Source organism: Falco biarmicus, chromosome 5 (genome assembly GCF_023638135.1).
Source record: "Falco biarmicus isolate bFalBia1 chromosome 5, bFalBia1.pri, whole genome shotgun sequence".
Classification (NCBI taxonomy): Eukaryota; Metazoa; Chordata; class Aves; order Falconiformes; family Falconidae; genus Falco; species Falco biarmicus.
In genome coordinates this window covers 58,053,690-58,074,047 of record NC_079292.1, presented here as the reverse complement: position 1 = coordinate 58,074,047, position 20,358 = coordinate 58,053,690, and the positions used below count along the sequence as shown (strand labels likewise).

The 20,358-nt window shown below is 55.1% G+C and overlaps 2 protein-coding genes and 1 long non-coding RNA gene across 5 annotated transcripts in view; 2 read left to right on the top strand and 1 right to left on the bottom strand.

The window, feature by feature from the left end:
• The first annotated feature begins 1,143 nt into the window (after positions 1 to 1,143).
• On the top strand, positions 1,144 to 9,346 carry CDC42EP1 (CDC42 effector protein 1). The gene is made up of 3 exons (XM_056339146.1): positions 1,144 to 1,320; positions 4,931 to 5,816; positions 6,862 to 9,346. Exons 2-3 carry the CDS (start codon positions 5,375 to 5,377, stop codon positions 7,674 to 7,676), a joined length of 1,257 nt encoding a protein of 418 aa, XP_056195121.1. The 5' UTR covers positions 1,144 to 1,320; positions 4,931 to 5,374; the 3' UTR covers positions 7,677 to 9,346.
• Positions 9,347 to 10,605: 1,259 nt separating this feature from the next.
• LGALS2 (galectin 2) overlaps positions 10,606 to 20,358 on the bottom strand; it is a 23,531-nt gene continuing 13,778 nt past the window's right edge. Inside the window, exons 2-6 of one of the 3 annotated variants that reach the window (XM_056339148.1) lie at positions 19,728 to 19,865; positions 15,904 to 16,132; positions 12,355 to 12,437; positions 11,911 to 12,070; positions 10,606 to 10,822 (exon numbers count right to left, since the gene is read on the bottom strand). In XM_056339148.1, the coding sequence (XP_056195123.1) occupies positions 10,676 to 10,822; positions 11,911 to 12,070; positions 12,355 to 12,437; positions 15,904 to 16,092 (579 nt within the window). In that variant the 5' untranslated portion in view covers positions 16,093 to 16,132; positions 19,728 to 19,865 and the 3' untranslated portion in view covers positions 10,606 to 10,675. Of the gene's footprint in view, positions 10,823 to 11,910; positions 12,071 to 12,354; positions 12,438 to 12,891; positions 13,081 to 15,903; positions 16,397 to 19,727; positions 19,866 to 20,358 lie in introns of those variants that run through there. The other 2 variants (XM_056339147.1, XM_056339149.1) reach the window with 2 other exon arrangements.
• LOC130149482 (uncharacterized) lies at positions 12,032 to 13,952 on the top strand. Its single transcript, XR_008821930.1, has 2 exons — positions 12,032 to 12,169; positions 13,513 to 13,952. It is a non-coding gene; the product is annotated as an uncharacterized LOC130149482 (long non-coding RNA).

Genomic DNA, 20,358 nt, shown 5'->3' with positions numbered 1-20,358 from the left:
TGGAGAAGACCTCCACAAAAGGCAGAAAACCCAACTATCCCATTTCACAGAGGAGAAGCCTGAGGCCGACAGGCTGAGAATGGTGCCATAGCCCTACTGCTGCTTAGCAAACCTCTGAGCAATAAGATGCTCCTGCCCAGGCACCCCAGCGAGAGCCACCTGAGCCTGGGAAGAGGCCAGGCTCCATTTTGACATCTCCTCTGCAGACATCTTGTCATCCCTTCATCCAGGCCCTGCTTAACCCCAGCAAGTCTCATCTCGCCTTCACCAGCAGGGACACCTCCCTTCTCCACCACAGGGCCCTGAATAGGTGCCTGGCCAAGTGCTCCCCAGCAGAGCCACTGAGTCTCTCCTGGAGGCCATGAGGGTCACCAGTGGCACTGGTGATGCCATGCCCACCACCAGGCTGACCCTCATTGGCACTGATAGGGTCTTCTGCCCTGTGACCATCAAGGGACAAGGCAACAAAGCACAATGTCAGAGGGATGTGGTGTCCCCTGTGTGGGCAGAAACCCTCTCTGGTGCCTCCAAAGTGCATGTCCCTTAATTTACCCACTGCCACCCCCTCACCCTGATCAGCTGCTGCTGCTATGACGCTTGTCCTGATCCCGTGACGCTTGTCCTCACCCTGTAACGAATGCCGACCTGGCCCACGCGGCCTTCAGGGAGGCTGTTATCCTGCTAATGCTCAACCCAATGCTACCCACAGGTCCCGGCATGACCACCCACCCCCAGACCCCATTCCCAGTTGGCAGTGCTGCACTGCAGGTACTAGGGGCTTCCCATCCAACATGGGATGGGATGACCCTGTATGATACCCAAGGGGTCACACACACAGAGGAGGTAAATTCCTTTCCTTTGCCCCCTGGCCAGGCTCCCCTAACCAAGTTAGCCAGCAACCTGGGCTTCCTCTTTTCCCCAAACCCATTCAAGCAGGCATCCAGGAGCAGGAGGCAGCCGATGGTGCCGGAGGATGGGAAATGGCACTGGGGAAGTGAGGAGGAGGGGGGAAGCGACAGAGAAGTTCCTGAAGTTTTCTGTCCTGGATAGTTGGAATAAATCTCATTTTCTCTGGTCTCCTTGCCAGGCGAGGATTGGCTCGGCGGTGCTGCAGCCCGCCCTCCTCCTTCCCACGTCCCCTCCCCACCAGCTTCACTCCCTCTCTCCCGTGGCATCGCAGCGTCAGCCTGGGAGAGCCAGCCTTGGGGAGACAGCCGAGCCGGGCTTGGGGAGACAGCCGTGGGAAAAGGGAGGGGGCCATGCCTCCCCGTTCTCCCCTCCTCTACTCTAGGATGCAGCACCAGTGACCCGCAGAGCAAGGTACGGGGGCCCACTGGGAGCTTCCCCCAACTTTTCAGCCGGGGGACAGGGAAAAAAATAACCCTCGTTCAGAAGAAGTAAATCCTGAAAGTTTTATTCCTCAGTTTTAGGAGCTGGGGGCGGGGGGATCGGGAGCAGAAGGAAAAGGGTGGAGAGGGTGGTTGGAGAGGGGAGAAGCGGGAGGGGTGGCAAGGCAATGGAGTCGGGGAGGATGGTGAAAAAGAAAAGGAGAAGAAGGCAGGAATGCAACAGGAAACTGGGAGGAAGGAAAGCAGGAGTGAGGAGAGGGGAGACAGGCTGGGGGGAGCAGGGAGAGAAAGGGGGCAAGGAGGGAGTCCCATGGATGGGGGAAGGCAGTGGGGCACCCCCGTCCCACACCCTGTTCGGGATAGCCCTCGCAGCCCCGCAGGCTCTCAGCGCCTCGATTGTGGGGGACTGCAGAAAGAAAGGGAGCACTTTTGGGCAAGGGGGACAGGGAGACGATGGCTGGAAACCACCCGCTTTTGGAGCCCCAGCCTCCCTCCACGTCCCAACACATTTGCTTGGAAAAATACCCTTGTTACATGGAGAGATAAAACTCTCTATGTATGTAGCAGCCAGCAGCACAGGAGTTCGACTCAGGCTTGTCTGCCTACTGCCCGGCACAGCTCCAGGGGAGCTGGAAGAGGCCTAGCCTGGCCAGCCAAGCCCCTTTCCCCCTTCCCCAAAAGCCTGTCCCTGCCAGCTTTCCCCATACCAGAACAGTGACCCAACAGGGGAGCCTCTGACTCCCTTCTTCCAGGGAACGGGAGGGTTTTTGGCACTCACAAAGGCTAGGAAAACCTTCCTGGCGCCCACAGCCATTTCCACATGCTCTTCCTTATGTTGAGACCACCCCAAACATCTCCTCGCCCTCTTTTGGAGTATGTCCCCTTGGGGAGGGGGGGGGCGGGGGTGTAACGAGAGGAGGGAAGAGGCTGCTTTCAGCAGCTCCAGCCAACTAGACATCTGGATTATTTTCCCCCCCTTTCTGGTTTCCGCTCTTCCCAGCAAGCAGAACAGCTCCGGCCATTCCTGGCTAGTGGAAAACCAGTGGTAACCAGCTGAATTCGGGGGGGAGATGGGGAAGGCCAAGCTGGGAGGAGGAGGAGGAGGTGCCAGCAGTTGGTCTTTGAGTTCAGGGGGCTTGCCAGAGGAGGCAAGTAGGGCGCCAGGGAGAGGATGCTGGGGAAGGGGAGGTTGGGATGGGCTGCAGGCTCACCATGCTGGGGGCTGGAGAACACGGCAGGCTGCCAGACAGAAGCAGTATCCGGACAGACGGGTGGCCAGAAGGGGGGGGGGGGGGGGGGGGGCGGGGGGGCCGGCGGGACGGGGAGGGGTCCCCTTGCCCAGTGGAGGAAAGGAGAGCTCATGGGTCACCCTTTGCCCACAGAATCACGAGTCTCCCTGGCATGGAGGAGTCTACTTGGACAGAGGGGAGGGCTCAAAGGGGCACAGCCAGCAGGGAGATGCACCAGGGGCAGAGGGAAGGAGGAAAAAGGGGGAGATTGGAGGGAAAAAAGGTCTAACAGGCCTGCCAGAAACCTGCCATCCAGGTAGGGTTGAGCACCAGCTGTCTCCCTCCCTCCCTTCTCTCCCAGTGCCTGCTGCCTGCCAGCAGGCAGGGAGAGCCAGGGGCCAGGAGGTGCTGGCTTGCATCACCATGGTGGCCAAGGGACAAGGAAGAAGGAACTCTTTCCTCCTCTCAGCTCCCCACTCAACAGTTCTCCAAGGCAGGGAGCAAGGGATGCTCCCTGTCCCCAGGGTAATGCCAGCCCCACCCCCCCCCAGGGGTCTACAGGGCAGCTTTGCTATGCAGGGGATCAGTGGTGGGGGGTTCACCCCTCAGAGTGGCCTTGCCCGGTTGCAGCACACGCTGAAGGGCACAGTCCCCACTTTGGGTTTCTCGGGGGCTCCAGTGTGCAGAGGGGAAGACAGACTGGAGGGCTGTAATTCACCTAATACCCTCTCCCAGGGTCATGCGCCTTCCCGGGAGACAGCTCAAAAATGGGGTCACATCTCTCTCCTTGTGGTCCTGAGACCCCAGTTGTGTGCTGCAGGGACCACCGCAGTGGTTTCCTTGCACTCCAGAAGAACCCTGCCGCAATGGCTATGGCTGGGCTTCTGCCTGAGAGAGGGAATTGCTCCCCGGTTGTCCTCCCACCACAAATCCGCCACGTGCCTGGCCTGTCCCAGCGGTGAGGCAGCACCACATGGCCTCCATGAGCAGGAGGCAAACATGGGCTGCATGAGCTGGGGGCCAGCAGGAAGCCAACCTGCCACCTTTCCAGCTGCCGCCAGCCACTGCCACCCTGGGAGGCAGCCAATGGTGCTAGGATCTGCCAGGGGGAGGTTTGTTTTCCCTTCCCCAGGCATTAACCCCTGGCAGATAAGAGGGGCCCCGGGTGAACAAACAAGGCCAGGGCAAGGCAAAAACGTGTGTAGCCAGCCAGGAAAGCAGCTTCATGTCCAGAGCTCCCCCTCACCAGAAGCTCTGCCACCCTGGAACCGCCTGACTGCCCCGAGGTGACCCAGAGGACAGGCAGGGGAGGCAGGCAGCGTGACAGGGGGGAGACAGATGGAACCATGCAGCAGTGGGGGTCCCAGCACATGGGGGCTAAGGGATGCGAGGCTTCTGCACTGCTTCTTGACATGCTGCCCTCCACAGCCATCCCTGCTGAAGGGACCCAGCTTCAACCTGTTCCCCCAGCCCCTTAGCAGGGACCGAGTCCAGGGATGGACATGTCCCCAGGTGGGCACCCAGACCACTGATGCCCTGAAGTATCCCACACCCTGAATCCTCACCTTTCCCCAACCTGCCCTCTCCCTCTTGCCACACACACTGACAGAAGATCTGCTGATCTGAGTGTCCTCTCTGCTGACCAAAGAGGTCATTGTCCTGCCATCATTCACCCAGCCACTGCCTTCCTGCCTGCCCCCAATGCCTCCAGGACCTGCTTGAGTGCAGGGATCCATCCCACCTTCTCCTCCAACCTTGAGCAATCACCCCCCTTGCCATGCCTCAGTTTTCTCTGCCTGAAAAGCAGCTGCCCTCCCCACACCGCCGGTGGCTCCCTGCTGCTCTGATGTGTCTGCCCAGCACCTGGAGACCCAGCCAGAGGAGAATAAATGAACCAATATATAAATATTGCGTTTTCACTCCGCACCACCCCTCCTCCCCAAGAAGCACGTGGTCCCCAGGCCTCACCCTCTCCCCAAGGGCTCATCTGAATAGCAAAAAGCAGGGAGAGGCTTCTCACCCCGGCAGACGGGGCAGCGGGGCAGGGCACCACTTCAGGAGGAGGTGCTGCCTGGGAGGGAAACCCTCAGCCTGCATTGCGGCATGGGCCCAGCAAAGCTGCTTTGCAGGCAGGGGAAACTGAGGCACACCACGGGAGGTCAGAGAGGTGAAGGAGAGCACGTGGTTCTGGGAGAAAGCCTTTTTCTTCCTCTCCAAAAGGAGGGTGAGGTGAGGGGGACAGCCGGTAGCAACCACCCCACCTCTGACCTCCCCAGCCCGTCCTGGGGGTACAGCCAGCGTGATTGGGACGATCCTCTCCAAGGGCTTCACCATTCCTCTTATCTTGTTTAGGTGGCCAACAAGGGGACTGAGGCATTTGCCCTGCTAGCCCACCCCAAGCTACCATCACCCACTGCCCCATCCGTGACCAGCTCTGCTCACCTGGCTGTGACAGAAGACAGTGGATTAAGCCATAAACCTGCCGCCAGACCAAGCTTCCAGTGGCCTCCACAGCACTGAGGGTGACCCCAGACACCCCCTGGGGACACCTCCACCATCCTCACCGCCAGGCACGTACTCGCTGCAGGTGATTTCATGAGCAAAACGTAGTGCAGGGAAGCAGGGGGACAGGCACCCTTCCCACCTGCGGAAAGCCAAGGTGACATTCCCCCACGAACATCGGAGCAGGAGCGATGGGGAGGCCAGGGATGTGACAGGCCACCCCAGTGCTGGAAGGCCAGCGAGGGCCACTTTGGGGGTCTTTTTCAAAGGCAGGGGCAAGGTGAGGGGTGCAACATGAGCTTGGGGAAGCTGCCGGTGCTCAGCTGGGTGTCAGGCTCCCATGGGAAGCGGCGGTTGAAGTCAGAGCTGACACCGGACATGATCAGCCCACCGCTGGGGGACTTTCGGCACACCATGCACGTGGGGCGTGGTGGGGATGTCTTCGGGGACACCTCTTTCCTCAGCAACCATGGAGGGGCTGACACGGCCAAAGCCAACAACTTCTTCACCCGGACGCTGCGACATGTCCGGCGGACACCGCTGAGGAGCCGAGGCAGTGGGGGCCAAGTGGGGGCATCACCCGCCCCCCCAGCAATCTCGCCCATCATCAAGAATGCCGTCTCGCTGCCGCAGCTAAATGAGGGGACATATGACGGCGGCAGTGGCCGGGGCTTGACCAGCAAGTTCTCCTTCAAAAGTGCCTCCAACAGCTTCTCCAAAACACACCAGGCCTACGGTGAGTGAAGCGCGGGGCAGAAACTGGCACCCAGGCACAGTGCATCCTCTGCAGACCTTCTCCATCACTCCATGCCCAGTTTACCCACTGAGGGACTTTAGGCTGTCAGCAGAGACAGGACATGTCAGAGTCCCCAGTCCTGGTAGTCCCTGCAAGGAGATAACCCTAACCTTGCTTTCAACCACAGTCCTTGCTCCTGTCCTTGGAGGGTTTCCTCCCAGGATGCCCCTAACATGGGGCATGGATGGTTTCTCCTCCTTTCCCTCCCCAAAAGCCCCACACAGCTGGCAGCCTGAGTTGAGCAGTTGTAAAGGGGTGTCCCCCATCTCTCCCAGCCCTACACCTTCCCCATGGGTAGCCTCCCCGAGGAAGCCAAGAAGGTGCTGGGACAGCAGGGCAGTGCTCACAATGCTCATACCGAGGTTGTGAGGACAAGGAGATCCATGGCATGGCCTTCCCCACCTCCACACACCTGGGCTAACCCTGTCACTAGTTGTGCCAACCCCTCCATCTCCATGTCCTCCTCAAGGGACTCCATCCCCCCTTCCCCATTGCGCCTCCATCCTTCCCTGCCAGCCAGGGTCCAGGAGGGACCTTTGGGGAAAGTTGTGGGAAGGATGGGATGGGGCAGCTGGGTGGCTCTTCTGCGGCCTCATAGCACTGGGCTGTGGCTTAGCTCTTCCCCAGCCAGGAAGGTCTGGAGCAGAGGGTCTCGCAGGGGGGATCTGGGGGACCTACCGCAGCCGGGAGGTGGCTGGGCTGAGTGAAAGGCAAGCTGGGACACTGCTGCCATCTCCTGGTCCCATCTGCGTGGCTCAGCCCCCACCGGCATTTTAGCAAGCCCTGAGCCCCCTTGGAGACCCTCTGCTCTAACTCAGGGCTTTGGAGATGTCCGCACAGACAGTGTCCTTTAGAGGCCAGCGTTACCAACCGCAGCGTGACCTGCGCCACTTTGGCGGTCTGTCCCTTGTCCCCCACAGATGTAAGGCAGGCTTCCTCCCACCTAGGTGTGCCCCCCTCACCAGCCATCCCTTCTGCCTCACAGGGCTGGAGTCCGGGTTTTGCACCATCCCTCGCGTCCCTCGCTTGGAAAAGGCCCAAGAGAGTGCCTTCCCTGGGGAAGCAGAGCTGAAGCGCTCAGACTCCCTGCTTTCCTTCCGCCTGGACCTGGGACCCTCCCTGATGAGCGAGCTTCTCCAGGTGATGAGCTTCTCCGAAACCAGTAACAGTGAGGTGGGGGACAATGGCCCAAACCTTCTGTGTGGTGAGGGGACGAAGGATGGCGTCCTTCCAGCATCAGGCATATCCCATGGAAAGGACAAGGCAACATCCAGCTTCTGGGACCACTCCAGGCAGAGCAGCCTGTTGGAGGCCAGCTCACTGCCAGGACTGTCGGTCCATGCCAATGGAGAAGCACACGTCATCGAGGGTGCTGGCGAGGACCCTGCCTGGGCGTCGGGGCCAGGGGCAGCGTCCAGAGGGACCCCATGGCAGGGTCACTGGAACGACTGCACCATTGAAGCAGGGGAGTTTGACAGGGCAGCCCAGGTCCTGGCCCGCCACTATGGTGGCACCAGCACCCCACAGAGCTCAGAGAAGGGCGAGGGTCCCCTGCAGGCCCGGACGCAGACCCTGTGGGAGAGCCCCAGCAGCAGCCTGTGGGGGTCACAAGTGACAGGGGAGAGCCAGTCCCCCGAGGCCACCTGGAATCAACAAGAGGAGGAGGAAGACGAGGAGGAGGTGGAGGAGGAGGAGGCCAAGTTCTCCAGCCTGCGGGAGGGGTATGCTGGTGCCCATGAGGGGCGCAGCAATTCCTTTGAGTATGCCGATGAGGAGGAAGATGATGAAGTCAAGGTGTGAAGAGCCATCCTTCCCACCATGGCCCCCTGCCAGAGGCGCTGGTGCTGGGGTCTTCGCCCTCTTCCCCGTCCCCCACCCTCAGGTGCCAGTGTCACTGCCAGACCCAGCAGATGACCTCCTTGCCAAGCTGGGGGCACTGGGGGACCAGAGAGGGGCAGGAGGAGAGCCTGTCTCCCGGGGGCGCTCCCTGGGGCTAGACTAGGCTGCTGCGGAGGGCCAGTGAGGGCTGTGCATCACAGCGCTGGGCATCACTGCCTGCTCCCCACCTCACTGCCATTAGACACCAAAGGGACATTCCTATGTGCCAAAGAAACCCCAAAACCTTTCCTAACCCATCCCATTCCTCCCCGGCACCCTCTCTTCCATGTCTCAGCCTGGCCTCACCAGCATGTCTGGGGATGTGCCTGGTCCCCCACTGACACCCCCAACCACCCTCTGCACTGGCATGGGTATCCTTCTGGTAGGCCTGGGAGGACCTCCCACCGATAGCTCTGGCATGTAGGGGATGGGGGTCTCCCTAGCTCCAGCTGGTGCAAGACGCTCCCATATAGCACATCTGTCTACTGGGTGAGGTCAGCTGGGGGCTCAAGGGGCAGGCAAACCCCACAGAGCTGAGCTTTCTCTTTCCCCTTCCCCAAAAAAAAAGCTGTGAGCTCAGTGTTCATGAGGTGAGAGCACACAGAGATAATCGCAGGGGTCTTTTCATTTGCCTCCTGCTGCTGAGTGTCACTGAGGACAGCTCCTTTTCTGACCCCTGACCCCTCGCAGCAGGGAGGGGAGAAACTTCTTGGCCAGCTGAAGGCAGAGAAAAGGCTGTCAGGTCACCAGATTCTGCAGTTCAGGCCGTAAAAATCCCTTCCTTTCCCCCACCTCAGAACAAGGAGACTCCCACTCTGCAGCCACTCGGTCTGAGCCTCCTCTTCTCCATCCTCACCCCCTCTTCCCGTTTCCCACATGCGCATCCCTCTTTCCAGCGCACCCCTTTCCAGGGGTATGTGTGGAGGACAGCTAATGTCCCTCACCAAGTGGCCCTGGGTGATGTGGCCGCCCCAGAACGAGCTGCCCCCCACGCTGCCCTGCCTGCAAACTGGCCCTCACAGAAGCGGCTTTGTGCCATGGCATGGAGCCGAGATGCTTGGGGACTGAGGTCACCAGAGGGACCCTCACAGGACCCCCCTTGTTCTCCGGGACAGGAGGGGGTGTGCAGTGGGGGGAGATGCCGGGCCATGGCCACAAGGCTCTGCTCCCACGCAGCTCACCCACCGCCTGTCTGCTTCTGGCAGGGAGCTCTTTAGAGCATAATAAAGAGGCACATGTTGTACATGGGCGCACTGCTCGCAGTCAGGCCGTTGAGGTTACAGGCAAGCCCACAGACCCCAGCCTCCCCCAGTGGCTGCCTCGTGCTGGCCAGCAGCAGCAAGCCAGGGCAGGCAGCAGCTTGAAGGAGCCTCCAGTTCTGGCTACTGGCACACAGCAGGATCAGCCTTACCGCCCCTGCACCCTCTGGTGCAGGGACCCTGGCTCTCAGGATGAGTTCCCTCTGCCCTCCACTTTCCAGACCATAACACAAACTCTAGACCAAAGACCTACACCCATGGAATATCCTTTCTGCCTCCACTTTGTATCCCATGCACTTATTATTGTCCTTATTAAAACAGTTTTGATACTAACTTCTCCTCTGGTGCCTCCCCTCAGCTGCAGCAACCTTATCATCTTCCTTGCTACGTCTGCGAGTGTCCCAGACACAAAATCCCATCCTCTCCACTCTCAGCAGGATTTTCCAGCACCTCTAGGATGCATGGATTAACTAGCCTGGTACTTTGCTGCTCACCATGGCTGACACACAAAGTGACCTTCCTATCCACCCAGCCCCATGTAGCTCACATAAAAGGTGCAAAGCTTCCTCTCCAGCCTGGCAACAATTCACCTGCAGCCAGAAGCAGATCAGTACCCTTCCCAAAGGTGGCTTGGCTACAGCCCGTCCAGCCCATCAGACATCCTCTGCCTGTGTGCTCAGGCAGCAGCAAGTCCCACAGGCCAGGCAGCGAGGAAGTGGAGAGGGAGGGCAGGTGCCCTGCCACCTTGCCTTGGATTGGGCTTCTCATAAGATGCTCTTCTACCTCTGCTCTCCTCCCACCCAGCCTAAGGTGCCCCGACGTTTGCAGTCACGCATCGATCTCACTTAAGGCTGGTGAGACACTTCTAAATTGGAGCAGCAGCATCTGGTATTCAGCACTAATTGACTGTAGTCCCCTGTGAGGGACACAGACTAGAGGTGCTGAGCCACGTAAACCAGCGCAAACCCTGTCGTCACTCCCTACTGCCTTCCCCTGACTCACTTTCACTGAGTAGGGTTCGGTGTGGGAATGTCAGAGTAATGGGTAACCTGGCTGGAATGCACCAGCAGATAAGTGGGGTAAGATAAGGGGGAAAGTCCAAGGAGACAACTCCTTATCGATGTCAGGAATGCTGGCTCAGGGGCACATCTGTGCTCTCTTCCCTTTGCAAGGCACTGCTTCCTCCTGCCCACTGGCTGCTCAGAGCAGCCAAGAGGAACCCATCAAACCCATGCCCTGAGGTTCCCAAATCTATTTAATTTTGGTTTTGTGGCACCAAATGCCACATTGAATGCCACATCACTCACATCCATGCTTTTCTTCCCCTTCCTTCCTTCCTCCCTCCCTCCCAAAAACTTGGGTGCAGGAGGAAATGGTGCACTATGAAGAGATTACACAACCATTCCCCTTCTGAACCCCACCTACAGTCTGCTTTGCCCTACCTACTACCCATTCAACCCCACACCCCAGTCTGACCTGAAAAGCACCTGACATTATCTGGGGGCTGTTTCCATCCAGCAAGGGCTCCTTTCCTGTTAGTGGAAAAGCTTTGGACTTTGTTGGTGTCTTGCACAGAACTGCAGAGCCAAAGATGTCAGAAAAGCCAAAGCAGCTGGAGAAACCACTGCTTGTGTTTTTATTAGAGCTAGGGAGTGGCACCCATCAGTCCAGCTTGAAGGAGGTGACCCTGAAGCCTCCCTCGACACTCAGGTAGCTGACGTTATTGGAGGAGTGCCTGTTGGGGAACTCCACTTCATGCCCATCCGGTAGTTTCACTAGGAATTTGTCTGCCAGCATCTCAATAATGATCTGGGAGAAGAGAGGGGAGGAAGGGCAGGAATTGGGGACAAGGAGGAGATTAGTAGGTAAGCATCCAGGCAAAAGGCCCGACTGTTACATGTGAGTCAGACCTGGTCCCTACAGACTTAAGCAAGGTGCGGGGGGTTGAGCTGAGGATGATGCAGGAAATGAGTAGTTGATATCAAAGCTCTGAGCTGGTATCTAGACTATGACCTTGGTACGGAATGTCTCCTGGGGTTGTTTCAGCTACTTAGATTGTAAACTCAGAGCAGTTAAACCCAAGTATATCTTTATGCACCACATGGCTTAGATCTGCTCTGGGCAGGGCAGAATAAACCTGACACTCCAATGCCCTCAGCAGCTTACTGGGACACAGATAAAGGAGTTTCGCTGATAAACATGCACAAGCAGACAGGACAAGAACACATTGCTGATCATTGCAAATTAAAGGGATCATTCCCCAAAGCAGTCACCTCACCATCTCTTCCCAAAAGCCAGCCATGACTGAAACAAGCTTCCTCCCCACAGCAACAGGAACAGGATTACCCCTAAACACAGCCCTGTTAATGTCTCAGGACATCAGATGGGGTGAGACAGCAACTAGGACAGCATCCCTAGCAGGAGGAGAGGGAGGACAGACTGGCAGTGTGGATCCAGCAGTAGTGAGGACAGAAGAGCTAAGGGAGTGTTTTTTGGATGTTGCTTCGAGCTCTGGCTTGCCTTAAAACCTGTGTTTGCATAGGAGGGAATCAGGGAGAGAAATAAGGTGAAGAGCAGCAAGGTCCTGCTTCTTGGAGATCCCCTTTACCTTCAGAGATTCCCCTGGTGCACTCACCTGCTAGGCAGGTATGAGGGGCAGGAAATCCTTACAAAGTCTGAGACATGCAAAGTTCCCTGAGGAAAAGCTGAGGTTTTGAAGGAGGAGTGGAAGTAGCAATCAGGACCAAAAACCCAGAGGATGAGAATGAGGGCCTGTTGGGAGGGAGCTGCAGGCATTGAATGGGACTGAGAGGACTAGAGTATGGGAATCTGCTGACCAGGGGCTTCCCCCCACTGCACACACCCCCCACAACCCCACACCAGCACAGACCCCTCACCTTCACAGTGGAGCCCTTGGAAAAATGGAAGTGGTTATCACGATGCTCTTCCTGCCAGACACTGTTGCACCTGGAGTTGCAGACGATGACAGATTCATTGAAGCGGGGACTGAAGTGAAATGCCAGATCTGAGAAGCTGGAGCCAAGATTGATGCTGAAGCTGTGGGTGAACAGGAGGAAGGTCAGCTGCACAGGCAGGACAGGGTCTTGGAAGATCCAGCACATGGCTCTGCACCCAATTCTTCCCTCAATGTTGCAGGTACTTAATGCCTCCTGTTTTGTCATTCTGCCTGAGAACCAGGGGAGTTTGCACAGTGGTAGTGTAGGGGTTCCCCTAACACTGAGCTATGCTCACACTTTTTGTACCTGTCAGCCTTGGAAAACCACTTCCCTCTACAGCCCACCTTCAGCCCTGGCAAGTCAAGGTGATTTCTTTGTACTTACTTGTCAGCATCCTCAGATATCTTGCCCTTGACCTTCACGGTGTCCCCAGTCTTCATACCCAGGTTGAAAATTTCAAATTTTCCCTAAGGCAGAGAGAAAAATAGTCTGTGTGGCTCCTTCAGCCATTTCTCCCTGCCACTGCAAGTGACAGAGTGCTGCTTGGAGAAGGTGTCCCAGCCAGGAGAACATCTCCCGCTCTCAACTCCTCTTATGGCCAAAACCACTCCATGCTGGAGGTCTTGCATAGGCTTCTCACTCAGTGAGGAGTGGGCTGAGTGAAGCCAGTAAGTGAGAAAAGACACCAGAGAGACAGATGAAGACAGGCTTGTCCTCAGCAGAAGGAAAGGAGAGCATCACAGCAGACATACAAAGAGGGTTAAAGCAGAGGGACATAACCCAGGGTTTGGAGGGAAGCATCGCCTGCAGTCCAAGAAATGCAAGGATGAGAGCAAAGGTGGCTGTGGCTTGCTGGTCTCTTGCTCAGCCTTGCTGAGCTGGGGACCCTGGGTGACAGAGGACAGGAGCAGCAGCCCTTACAGACATCTTCCTCAGAGGGCAGAGTAACCAGGCAGGGAGCCACCAGCAGTTAGGTCAGAAACACTTCACATGCAGGGCTTTACATCCCTAGACTTCCTTGTGGCTTACACATTAACAGTGCCCCTGCCTCTGCAAGGCCCCACTGACTGCTATTAAGCCAGGAGACTTTGATCCAAAGAAATAACTTCCCTATGTACACTTCCTTTCATTAGGGACTCCAGGAGATTTAACCAATTCCCAGCCTCCTCAGTGGGCTCCCTGCAGAGGATGACCACACACAGCCCTTAGGGGTGCTACTCCAGCCACCACACAGGACAAGTATCTTCCCAGCTGGCCATGGAGGTGTGACCACCATGTTCACTTCTTTTCTGCATGTAACAGCTTAGCCAAAAGAAGCATCCCAGCTCCCTTCTTTTGTGGCAGGGGGCAGCCCCCAAAATCCACAGCAGCACACCAAAATGGTCCCCACCATCCCTCCCCATGGTGCTCTGAGGAAGGGCTCCAAGGGACTCAGGGGAAAGGGCAGCCAACACATCCCCTCTAGATGACACAAGCTATGAACAGTCCTTTGCAGGAGTGACATGAATCGCATCCCATCTCCTTCCCTTCTTGTGGCTCTAGGTTCAGACCCACCTGTGTGGATTGCACTAGCAATATGTGGGAGCTCTGCAACCTTCCATCCAAGCTCCGTCAAGACCCAAACCTTTTACCTCAAAGACCCATGCACATCAGGCTCAACAGCCCTGTCTCCCCTACTCCTGAGACATGAAAATGTCGTCTTCATAATGGAACGTCACTCCTATGGTCTTCTTCCCAGGTGAGATCTACAAGTCAGCAGACTTTGCGCCAGATTTGGCTGAACAAACTGGTGGTGGTTTGCCAGACTCCAGAAGTCAGTGGGGGAGCAAGAGGGAGCGGGAGGCCAGCAGTCCCCTCAGCCCCCGTCTCGAGGTGTGCAGAGAGCAGCTGAGTGCAGCTATCCTGCTGCTGCACAGCCAGCTGGGAGGCAGCTTCTCCCTTCCCCAAAATCTCCTGAAGTAAACAGAGATAAGTGCTGATAACCATTCCTTCCCGGAGGTGTTTCCTATTAACAGAGGGTTATAAAGCCCAGCAGGCTTGGAAAATCTGTTTGCTCTTGAGGTCACTGAAGCTGTTGGAGAAACACACCCAGGCTGAGCATGGAGCCAGCAGGAGCAGGTGCCGATGATTGTGGTTTCTGGCATTGGGTCTTTTTCCCATCACGCTGCTGTGTCCCACCCACCCCTTCACCCTGCTTCCCCATAGCCATCCCAGGGAAAACACAGGGCCCAGAGCCCCCCGCTCAAAATATCAGAGCATCCCACTGGCTATGAGGGGTTTCTCTTTCCAGCAACTCATGTTGTCCCTTTGCAGGGACAAGGGCAGTACAAAGACACTGTTTGCACAGCCACCTGTCATGGTTTACCCCAGCCAGCAACCAAGTACCATGCAGCCACTTGCTCACTCCCCTCCTGCCTCCCCCCAAAGTGGGATGGGGAGAAGAATCAGGGGGAAAAAAGGTAAAACTTGAGGGCTGAGATAAGAACAATTTAATAATTGATAATAATAATAATAATAATAATAATAATAATAATAATAATAATAATAATAATAATAATGGAGATGGAAGGGGAGAGGAATAAAATGCAAAAGGAAGGGAAAAAACAAAAGTGAGGCACAATTCAATTACCACGTGGTGACCGATGCCTAGCAGCGATCTGCAGGCCCTGGCCAGCTCCCCCCAGTTTACACACTAAGCATGACACCCCATGCTATGGAATACCCCTTTGGGTAGTTTGGGTCAGCTGTCCTGGCTGTGTCCCCTCCCAATTTCTTGTGCTCCTCCAGCCTGCAAAACTGAAAAGTCCTTGATGTAGTATAAACATTACCCAGCAACAACTAAAAACATCAGTGTGTTGTCAACATTGTTCTCACACCAAATCCAAAACACAGCACTGCACCAGCTACCAAGAAGAAAACTAACTCTATCCCAGCAGAAACCAGGACACTACCACCAGGGTTAGTTATCTGAACCCACTTTAAGCCAGCGAACACACAGAAACAAAACACTTGTACAGCTCGAGAGATTGCATCCGGGGCACACCATGAACTCCACCAGAAAAATCCTGTCCTACATGGCTGGCCAAGGTGACACAAGAATGTTGTGGCAGAGACACCATCCAGGTCCCAGGCCAGCAACATAAAGGAGCTTTTCCCCCACTTCCCACACAGACCAGACGGAACATCACTCTCACTGGGATTTATCCACTGATCCCACTGGCAGAGCGTGAGGCTGCCCAGGAGGGAGAGCAGCATGTGTCTGAGGGATGGGGAAAGCTACCTGCACATAGGGTTATGTGTGGAACCGCAAGTACCATGGCTGTGAGAACATGCAGAGAGAAAGACAGGCAGGAAAGAGGCATGAGCTGCTCAGAGAGGGGCCATGAGATTTTATGGAGATAACACTAACCCCCCTCCTACAATGCTCAGCAGAGGCGTTCACCCCCCTTTTATTTGCCACTGGGAACAATAGTGGGAAGCCAGGCAGCAACTCTGCCAGCGCTGGCGACTTCCTTCATCTGCAGAGCTGAGCCTCTGCATGGTCAGACACCAGCCCTGTGCAGATGGCCTCTCTCATGCAGGGGTATGTTCTCCCCACATAGGAAGGGGCTGAGACTTCAGGGACACCAGAAAAGCCAAAATTCTCCAGTACAATTGGAGGTAGTAATTGGGTTGATGAAAGGAGGGTGAAAGGGGCAGGCTGATACTTCCCTGCAGACATTGCAAAGCAGAAAGCCTGGGGAAATGGTGATATGATGGTAACATAAATCCCAAAGAAAGAGGAAATCCGGCTAAAGGACATCTGCAGAGGAGGTGGAGGGTCTGTGCAGTGAGGAAAATACAAGCAGTGGTTGGTTGTGGAAGCTGGCAGCCACTAGTCCAAAGGATCCAGGAGCCCTTCACCCCCAGAGAGATGATCCTCTAATAGCATACCTGCCTGGGAGTGCCTCTCTGGGGCCCTGTATAGATGTTCAGCCTGGCCAGAGGACAGCTGGCCTGTACTGGCATAGGTTGTTCACACTGCTGGCACTGGAGGAGGCTTTGCTGCATTCCCAGAGGGTGCCTTGGGACAGCAGAGATCTGACAAGCAGCCACTGGCAGGAGGGTGGGGACCATGCCCATCCCAAGGGCAAGGTGAACTTCCAACAGGGAGCAGGCAGCCCTGCAATTTTTCATGGAGAAAAAAAAACACAAAACCATATTTTAAGGAGGCAAGAGACCAAGGCAGCCATGTCAGCTTTCAGCCAGAAGTCCTTTGCAGAGTGCTTTCACCCCATGTGACACTTCCAGTTGCAGTGGTCCCATAAGGTCAGTTTTGGGGTTAACAGTCCTTCCCAGACTTCCTGCTAGTCCTGGGGACATCTCAGCCACCAGGAGCACCTATGGGATCTCAGAACCATTGGGGTGGCTCAAGACAGCAGCACCTCATGTACCATAGCCTAAAGCTACCACATCTATGACAGGGCACCCACACAGTTATTGAGAACAGACTGAATGCTACCCTCCCCAGCAGGCTGCCAAGATCCTTAGCAGCATCATTGCTGGCAGCAGTATTTACTTTGTTTTCTTACTCAGGCAGGAGGTAAGCCAGCTAGGTGTGAAGCCCTGAGGAAAACCACAGGCTTCCCCACTTCCCAGCCAAGGTAGCCCAACTGCCCCCCCCCCCCCCCCCAGCTGTGAGAGGTTTCTCAGAGCCTTTTGTAGCAGGAGCAGCCCCCAAAATCCCCACCAGCACACCAAAATTATCCCCACCATCCCTCCCAACAGTGCTCTGAGGAAGGGCTCCAAGGGGCTCACAAGGAGAGGGAACTGAACACATCCTCTCTAGACAACAAGAGTTATCAACAGTCCCTTGCAGAAGGGACATGGGGCATCACCAGGCATGATGGTCAGCCCAGAAGGGAAGAGGGAGAGACGGGAAGGCAAGGTAGCTGTGCCAGCTGTGTGAATGCATGTGCCACTGCCCCCCACGTCAAACCAGGCTCTGCAAGAAGAGGTGGGAGATCCCCTTAGCACCCTCATGGAAGGCTGCAGTTTCAGCTCGGCACTAATCAAACACCAAAGAAGCGGCACCAGAGGAGGACACTGCAAAGGAGAAAAGGCGCCTGTCCCATTTTGCACTCACGGCACCAGGGAGCCTGTGCTGTGGACCAGTCATTGGCAAAGGGAGCTGGAGAGACCAACCATGCATTCTTTCTCGGAGCAGCAGCTGCTCACTCTGCTATTATTTCCTACTGCTTCATATAATTTGTACTCCGCAGAAAGCTATTGTCCCTTTCCACTGGCTATTTATTTCCTTGAATAGCCTCTGGGGAAGGATTTCAGTGCGGGAGTAAAGAAAAAAGAAAAACTCCACACAATAAATATTGAGCGGTGACCTGATTTAAACTGTGTTCTCTGACCCCATCTGGGCCCTGGTTGCGGTTTGTCCCAGAAGTTACAATTAAGCCACTTTTGTGCCTCGGTTTCCTCCTTCTATGAAGCCTAGGGGGAAATGCCCCCTGCCTTAGAGGGGTGTGGGGTGGATTTCAAGAAGCCGAGTCCTGGATTTTCAGAGGCCAGGGCTGAGGCCGCAGCTAAGAAGAGGCTTCCACCACCTCCTGATGGAGATGCTCAGTCCTCCACCTGCCAGTCACAAAAATTCCCAGATAGGTTTGACAGGTCTGGTTTCCCCTTTAGTCAAGAGGTGTTGGTTTGCCTCTCAGCAGATAGTGCTGCAACCTTCACCTAATCAATCCCTATACTCTGAAATCCAGGCAGTTTCCTAACAGAGGACTGAGAGAACAAAATTTACTTTCCTCAGCCAAACACTGAGGTAAGCAGGAGACTGGATAAGCAGGTCTGTGGATCTGGAGGGTGTGTACAGGAGAGTATTGGCCAGGAGACGCAGGAGAAGCCAAGGCAATGATAAGCACAAGGAAACTTGTGCCCATGAGCACTAACGCCCTGCCTAAGAGGTTAACTAGAGTGGGACAGCTCCTCTAGGGAAGGCACTGAAGTCTCCATATCAGATCAAGTAAAATGGGAAGGAACTAGGGACTGGAGATGAATCTCCTGTCATCTCTCATGCCCCAGCTCCCTAACAGTGCATTATCCAGAGCCCCTGTGGGAAGCATGGAAGTAGCATCCCTGCCCTGAACCAGGTGGTAAGGGATTAGAGGGCATCAGCATCCAGTGGGCTCTTGAGCAGCATCACCCCTTTCAGCTGTGGGGTGCAATTTCTCTTCCTTAGGATGTGGGGACTAAGAAGGAGGAAGGACAAAACTAGCTGAAGAGGTAAAATGTGGGAAAAAAAACCACCTTTCTTCAGGGCTAGGGGCAGCAGTGAAGGAGGGAACTCGCACCAAGCAGAGGAGCAGCTCAAGAAAACAGGGGAGGGATGTCACCTCTCTCCCTACCCCATCAGAAAGGCAGTGGTGTCACAGTGACTGGCACCTCCCATCTCCATGGGGAGCTCAGATGTGCTCTGTTGGATGGTTTCCATCCCCATGGCTAAGTTACATCCTTATGCCTTTGCAGGGGTCATCTCTCTCAGGCAGCTCTGAAGTCTGTGGCAACATTTTTGTGTGGCACGAGTTGTGCATAGGGATGGGAGGAAGGTGGTTTGTGTGCAAGGAAGCTGGTTTATAAGGCACCAGGGCCATTTCATCGACCCAAGCAGCCAGATGAGTCATTCTTCTGGGTCCCCAACTTGCCTGAGGGGCAGGAGAACAAACAGGCAGAGGGTGGGGGAGGTCAGAAGACTGATTACATGCCACCCAGTTCCGTTTCCAGCCTTCATTTCTCTAATTCTTTCCTTCATAGGGGCATGCCAGGAATGTGGGTTGTGGGAAAGGCTTTCAAAAGCATGCCTGGAGATAAAAATGCACTTGTGTTGAAAGCTTCCCTACTGGCTTCCCCCTCTCCTGGACTTCTGGGATCTCCCATCTTTACCCAGACTAGTAAGTCTGGAATGAGATGTTATTAGCTTAGTGGGAAAAGGATCTTCCAAAGAGCTTCCAGAAAGGATCAGCTTCAAGAGGTCTTATGCTCCAATTGCATCTTGCACCAAATGATTCAGATCTCTAACGGCTTTATCTTGCCATTGAGTAAGGAAGATGGCAGCCCCCTCATCTTGCACATGAGGAAATTGAGGCAGTCACCCAAGTTCACATCCAAAACCGACTCTTCTTGTTTGGATTCTCATCTTAAAAGCTACCATGTCCAGATTTAAAAATAAATAAATAAATATTTTTTTAAAATCTAGCTTTGCAAACCTGTGCAAGAAGCTAAAAGGAAGCTGTGCTCCTCTGGCTAATGCAGCTGGAGTATCAGAGATGCTGATCTCTCACCATACCATATACTATCAGTAGCAGGTACTGAAGCGTTCAGTGCCTCTGAAAAAAATTATCCCTCGGGTGGGTCCAATTAAGTCTGAAAACCAGAGGCATTCAACGAACAGATGCCTTCCAACAGTGGAAGCCAGGGGACTTCCGAGATGCCCCAAGCCCAACTCCCCTGACTTCAAGGGGACCATTTCCCACAACAAAGACAGTGTGAGACCAGGGGGCTGGAACTCAAATAAGCAAAAGAGAAATGCAGTGCTGCACTATACACTGAAGGTCCATGGGGACCTCCCTCCATTGAGCTCCAAGCAGCCATCCCAGATTCTACCCCACAGGACAGCAAAGGCGTGCAGTGAGAGTGCTGCCGGGTCCCCGCACGCAGCAGTCCATCCCGCACAGGGAGAACAAGGCTGCTGGCACTGCGCAACTCACTTTGAGTGTGTTTCTCACGGGTTCCAGTGCTGAGCCCAGGCGGGTTGGACAGCTCTGAGGACTTGCAGGAATCCTTCAGACAAGCAGAATCTGTCTGAGTCACACACACGAGGCGTGATGCCAAGGCTGGCTCATCCACTGGAAAAGAAAAAAAAAAAAGAGAGAAAGAAAGAAAGAAACACTTAGGGAGAAATAGCAAGTTTTGAAAAGCCACAAGAATTAACAGTTTATGGGCTGGAAAAAAGGGGGAAAAAAAAAAAAGTCTGTTCTCCCATGATCGTGTCACTAAAGCAAAGTATCCCTCATCCCTGCTGGGAAGCAGCAAGCCACCTTACCACACACCAGCTTTGAGAGGGTCTCCACACTGGATCTAAGGCCATGGCTGAGGTCTGCAGAGGAAGGGGTTGTCAAGTCAAAACTATCTGTTGCTCCAAAATCAGCTTGAACAAACTCCCTTTGATGGCCCTGCTAAATGAAACGGTAAAAACCAAACCAGATGGAAACAGGAAAAAAAAGCTGCCAAAAAAAAGGGAATCCAAATCCCAAAATGACTGACTCAGTGCGAGAAATGGGCATCTAAAGAGAGAACTGCAGACATCTGAAGGAGACCTAAGAAAAGACCAGGCCCACA

Coding starts and splice junctions, on each gene's coding strand:
- CDC42EP1 (XM_056339146.1), top strand. CDS start 5,375: ATGAGCTTGGGGAAGCTGCCGGTGCTCAGCTGGGTGTCAGGCTCCCAT. Junction 5,817..6,861: donor CAAAACACACCAGGCCTACG/GTGAGTGAAGCG, acceptor TCTGCCTCACAG/GGCTGGAGTCCGGGTTTTGC.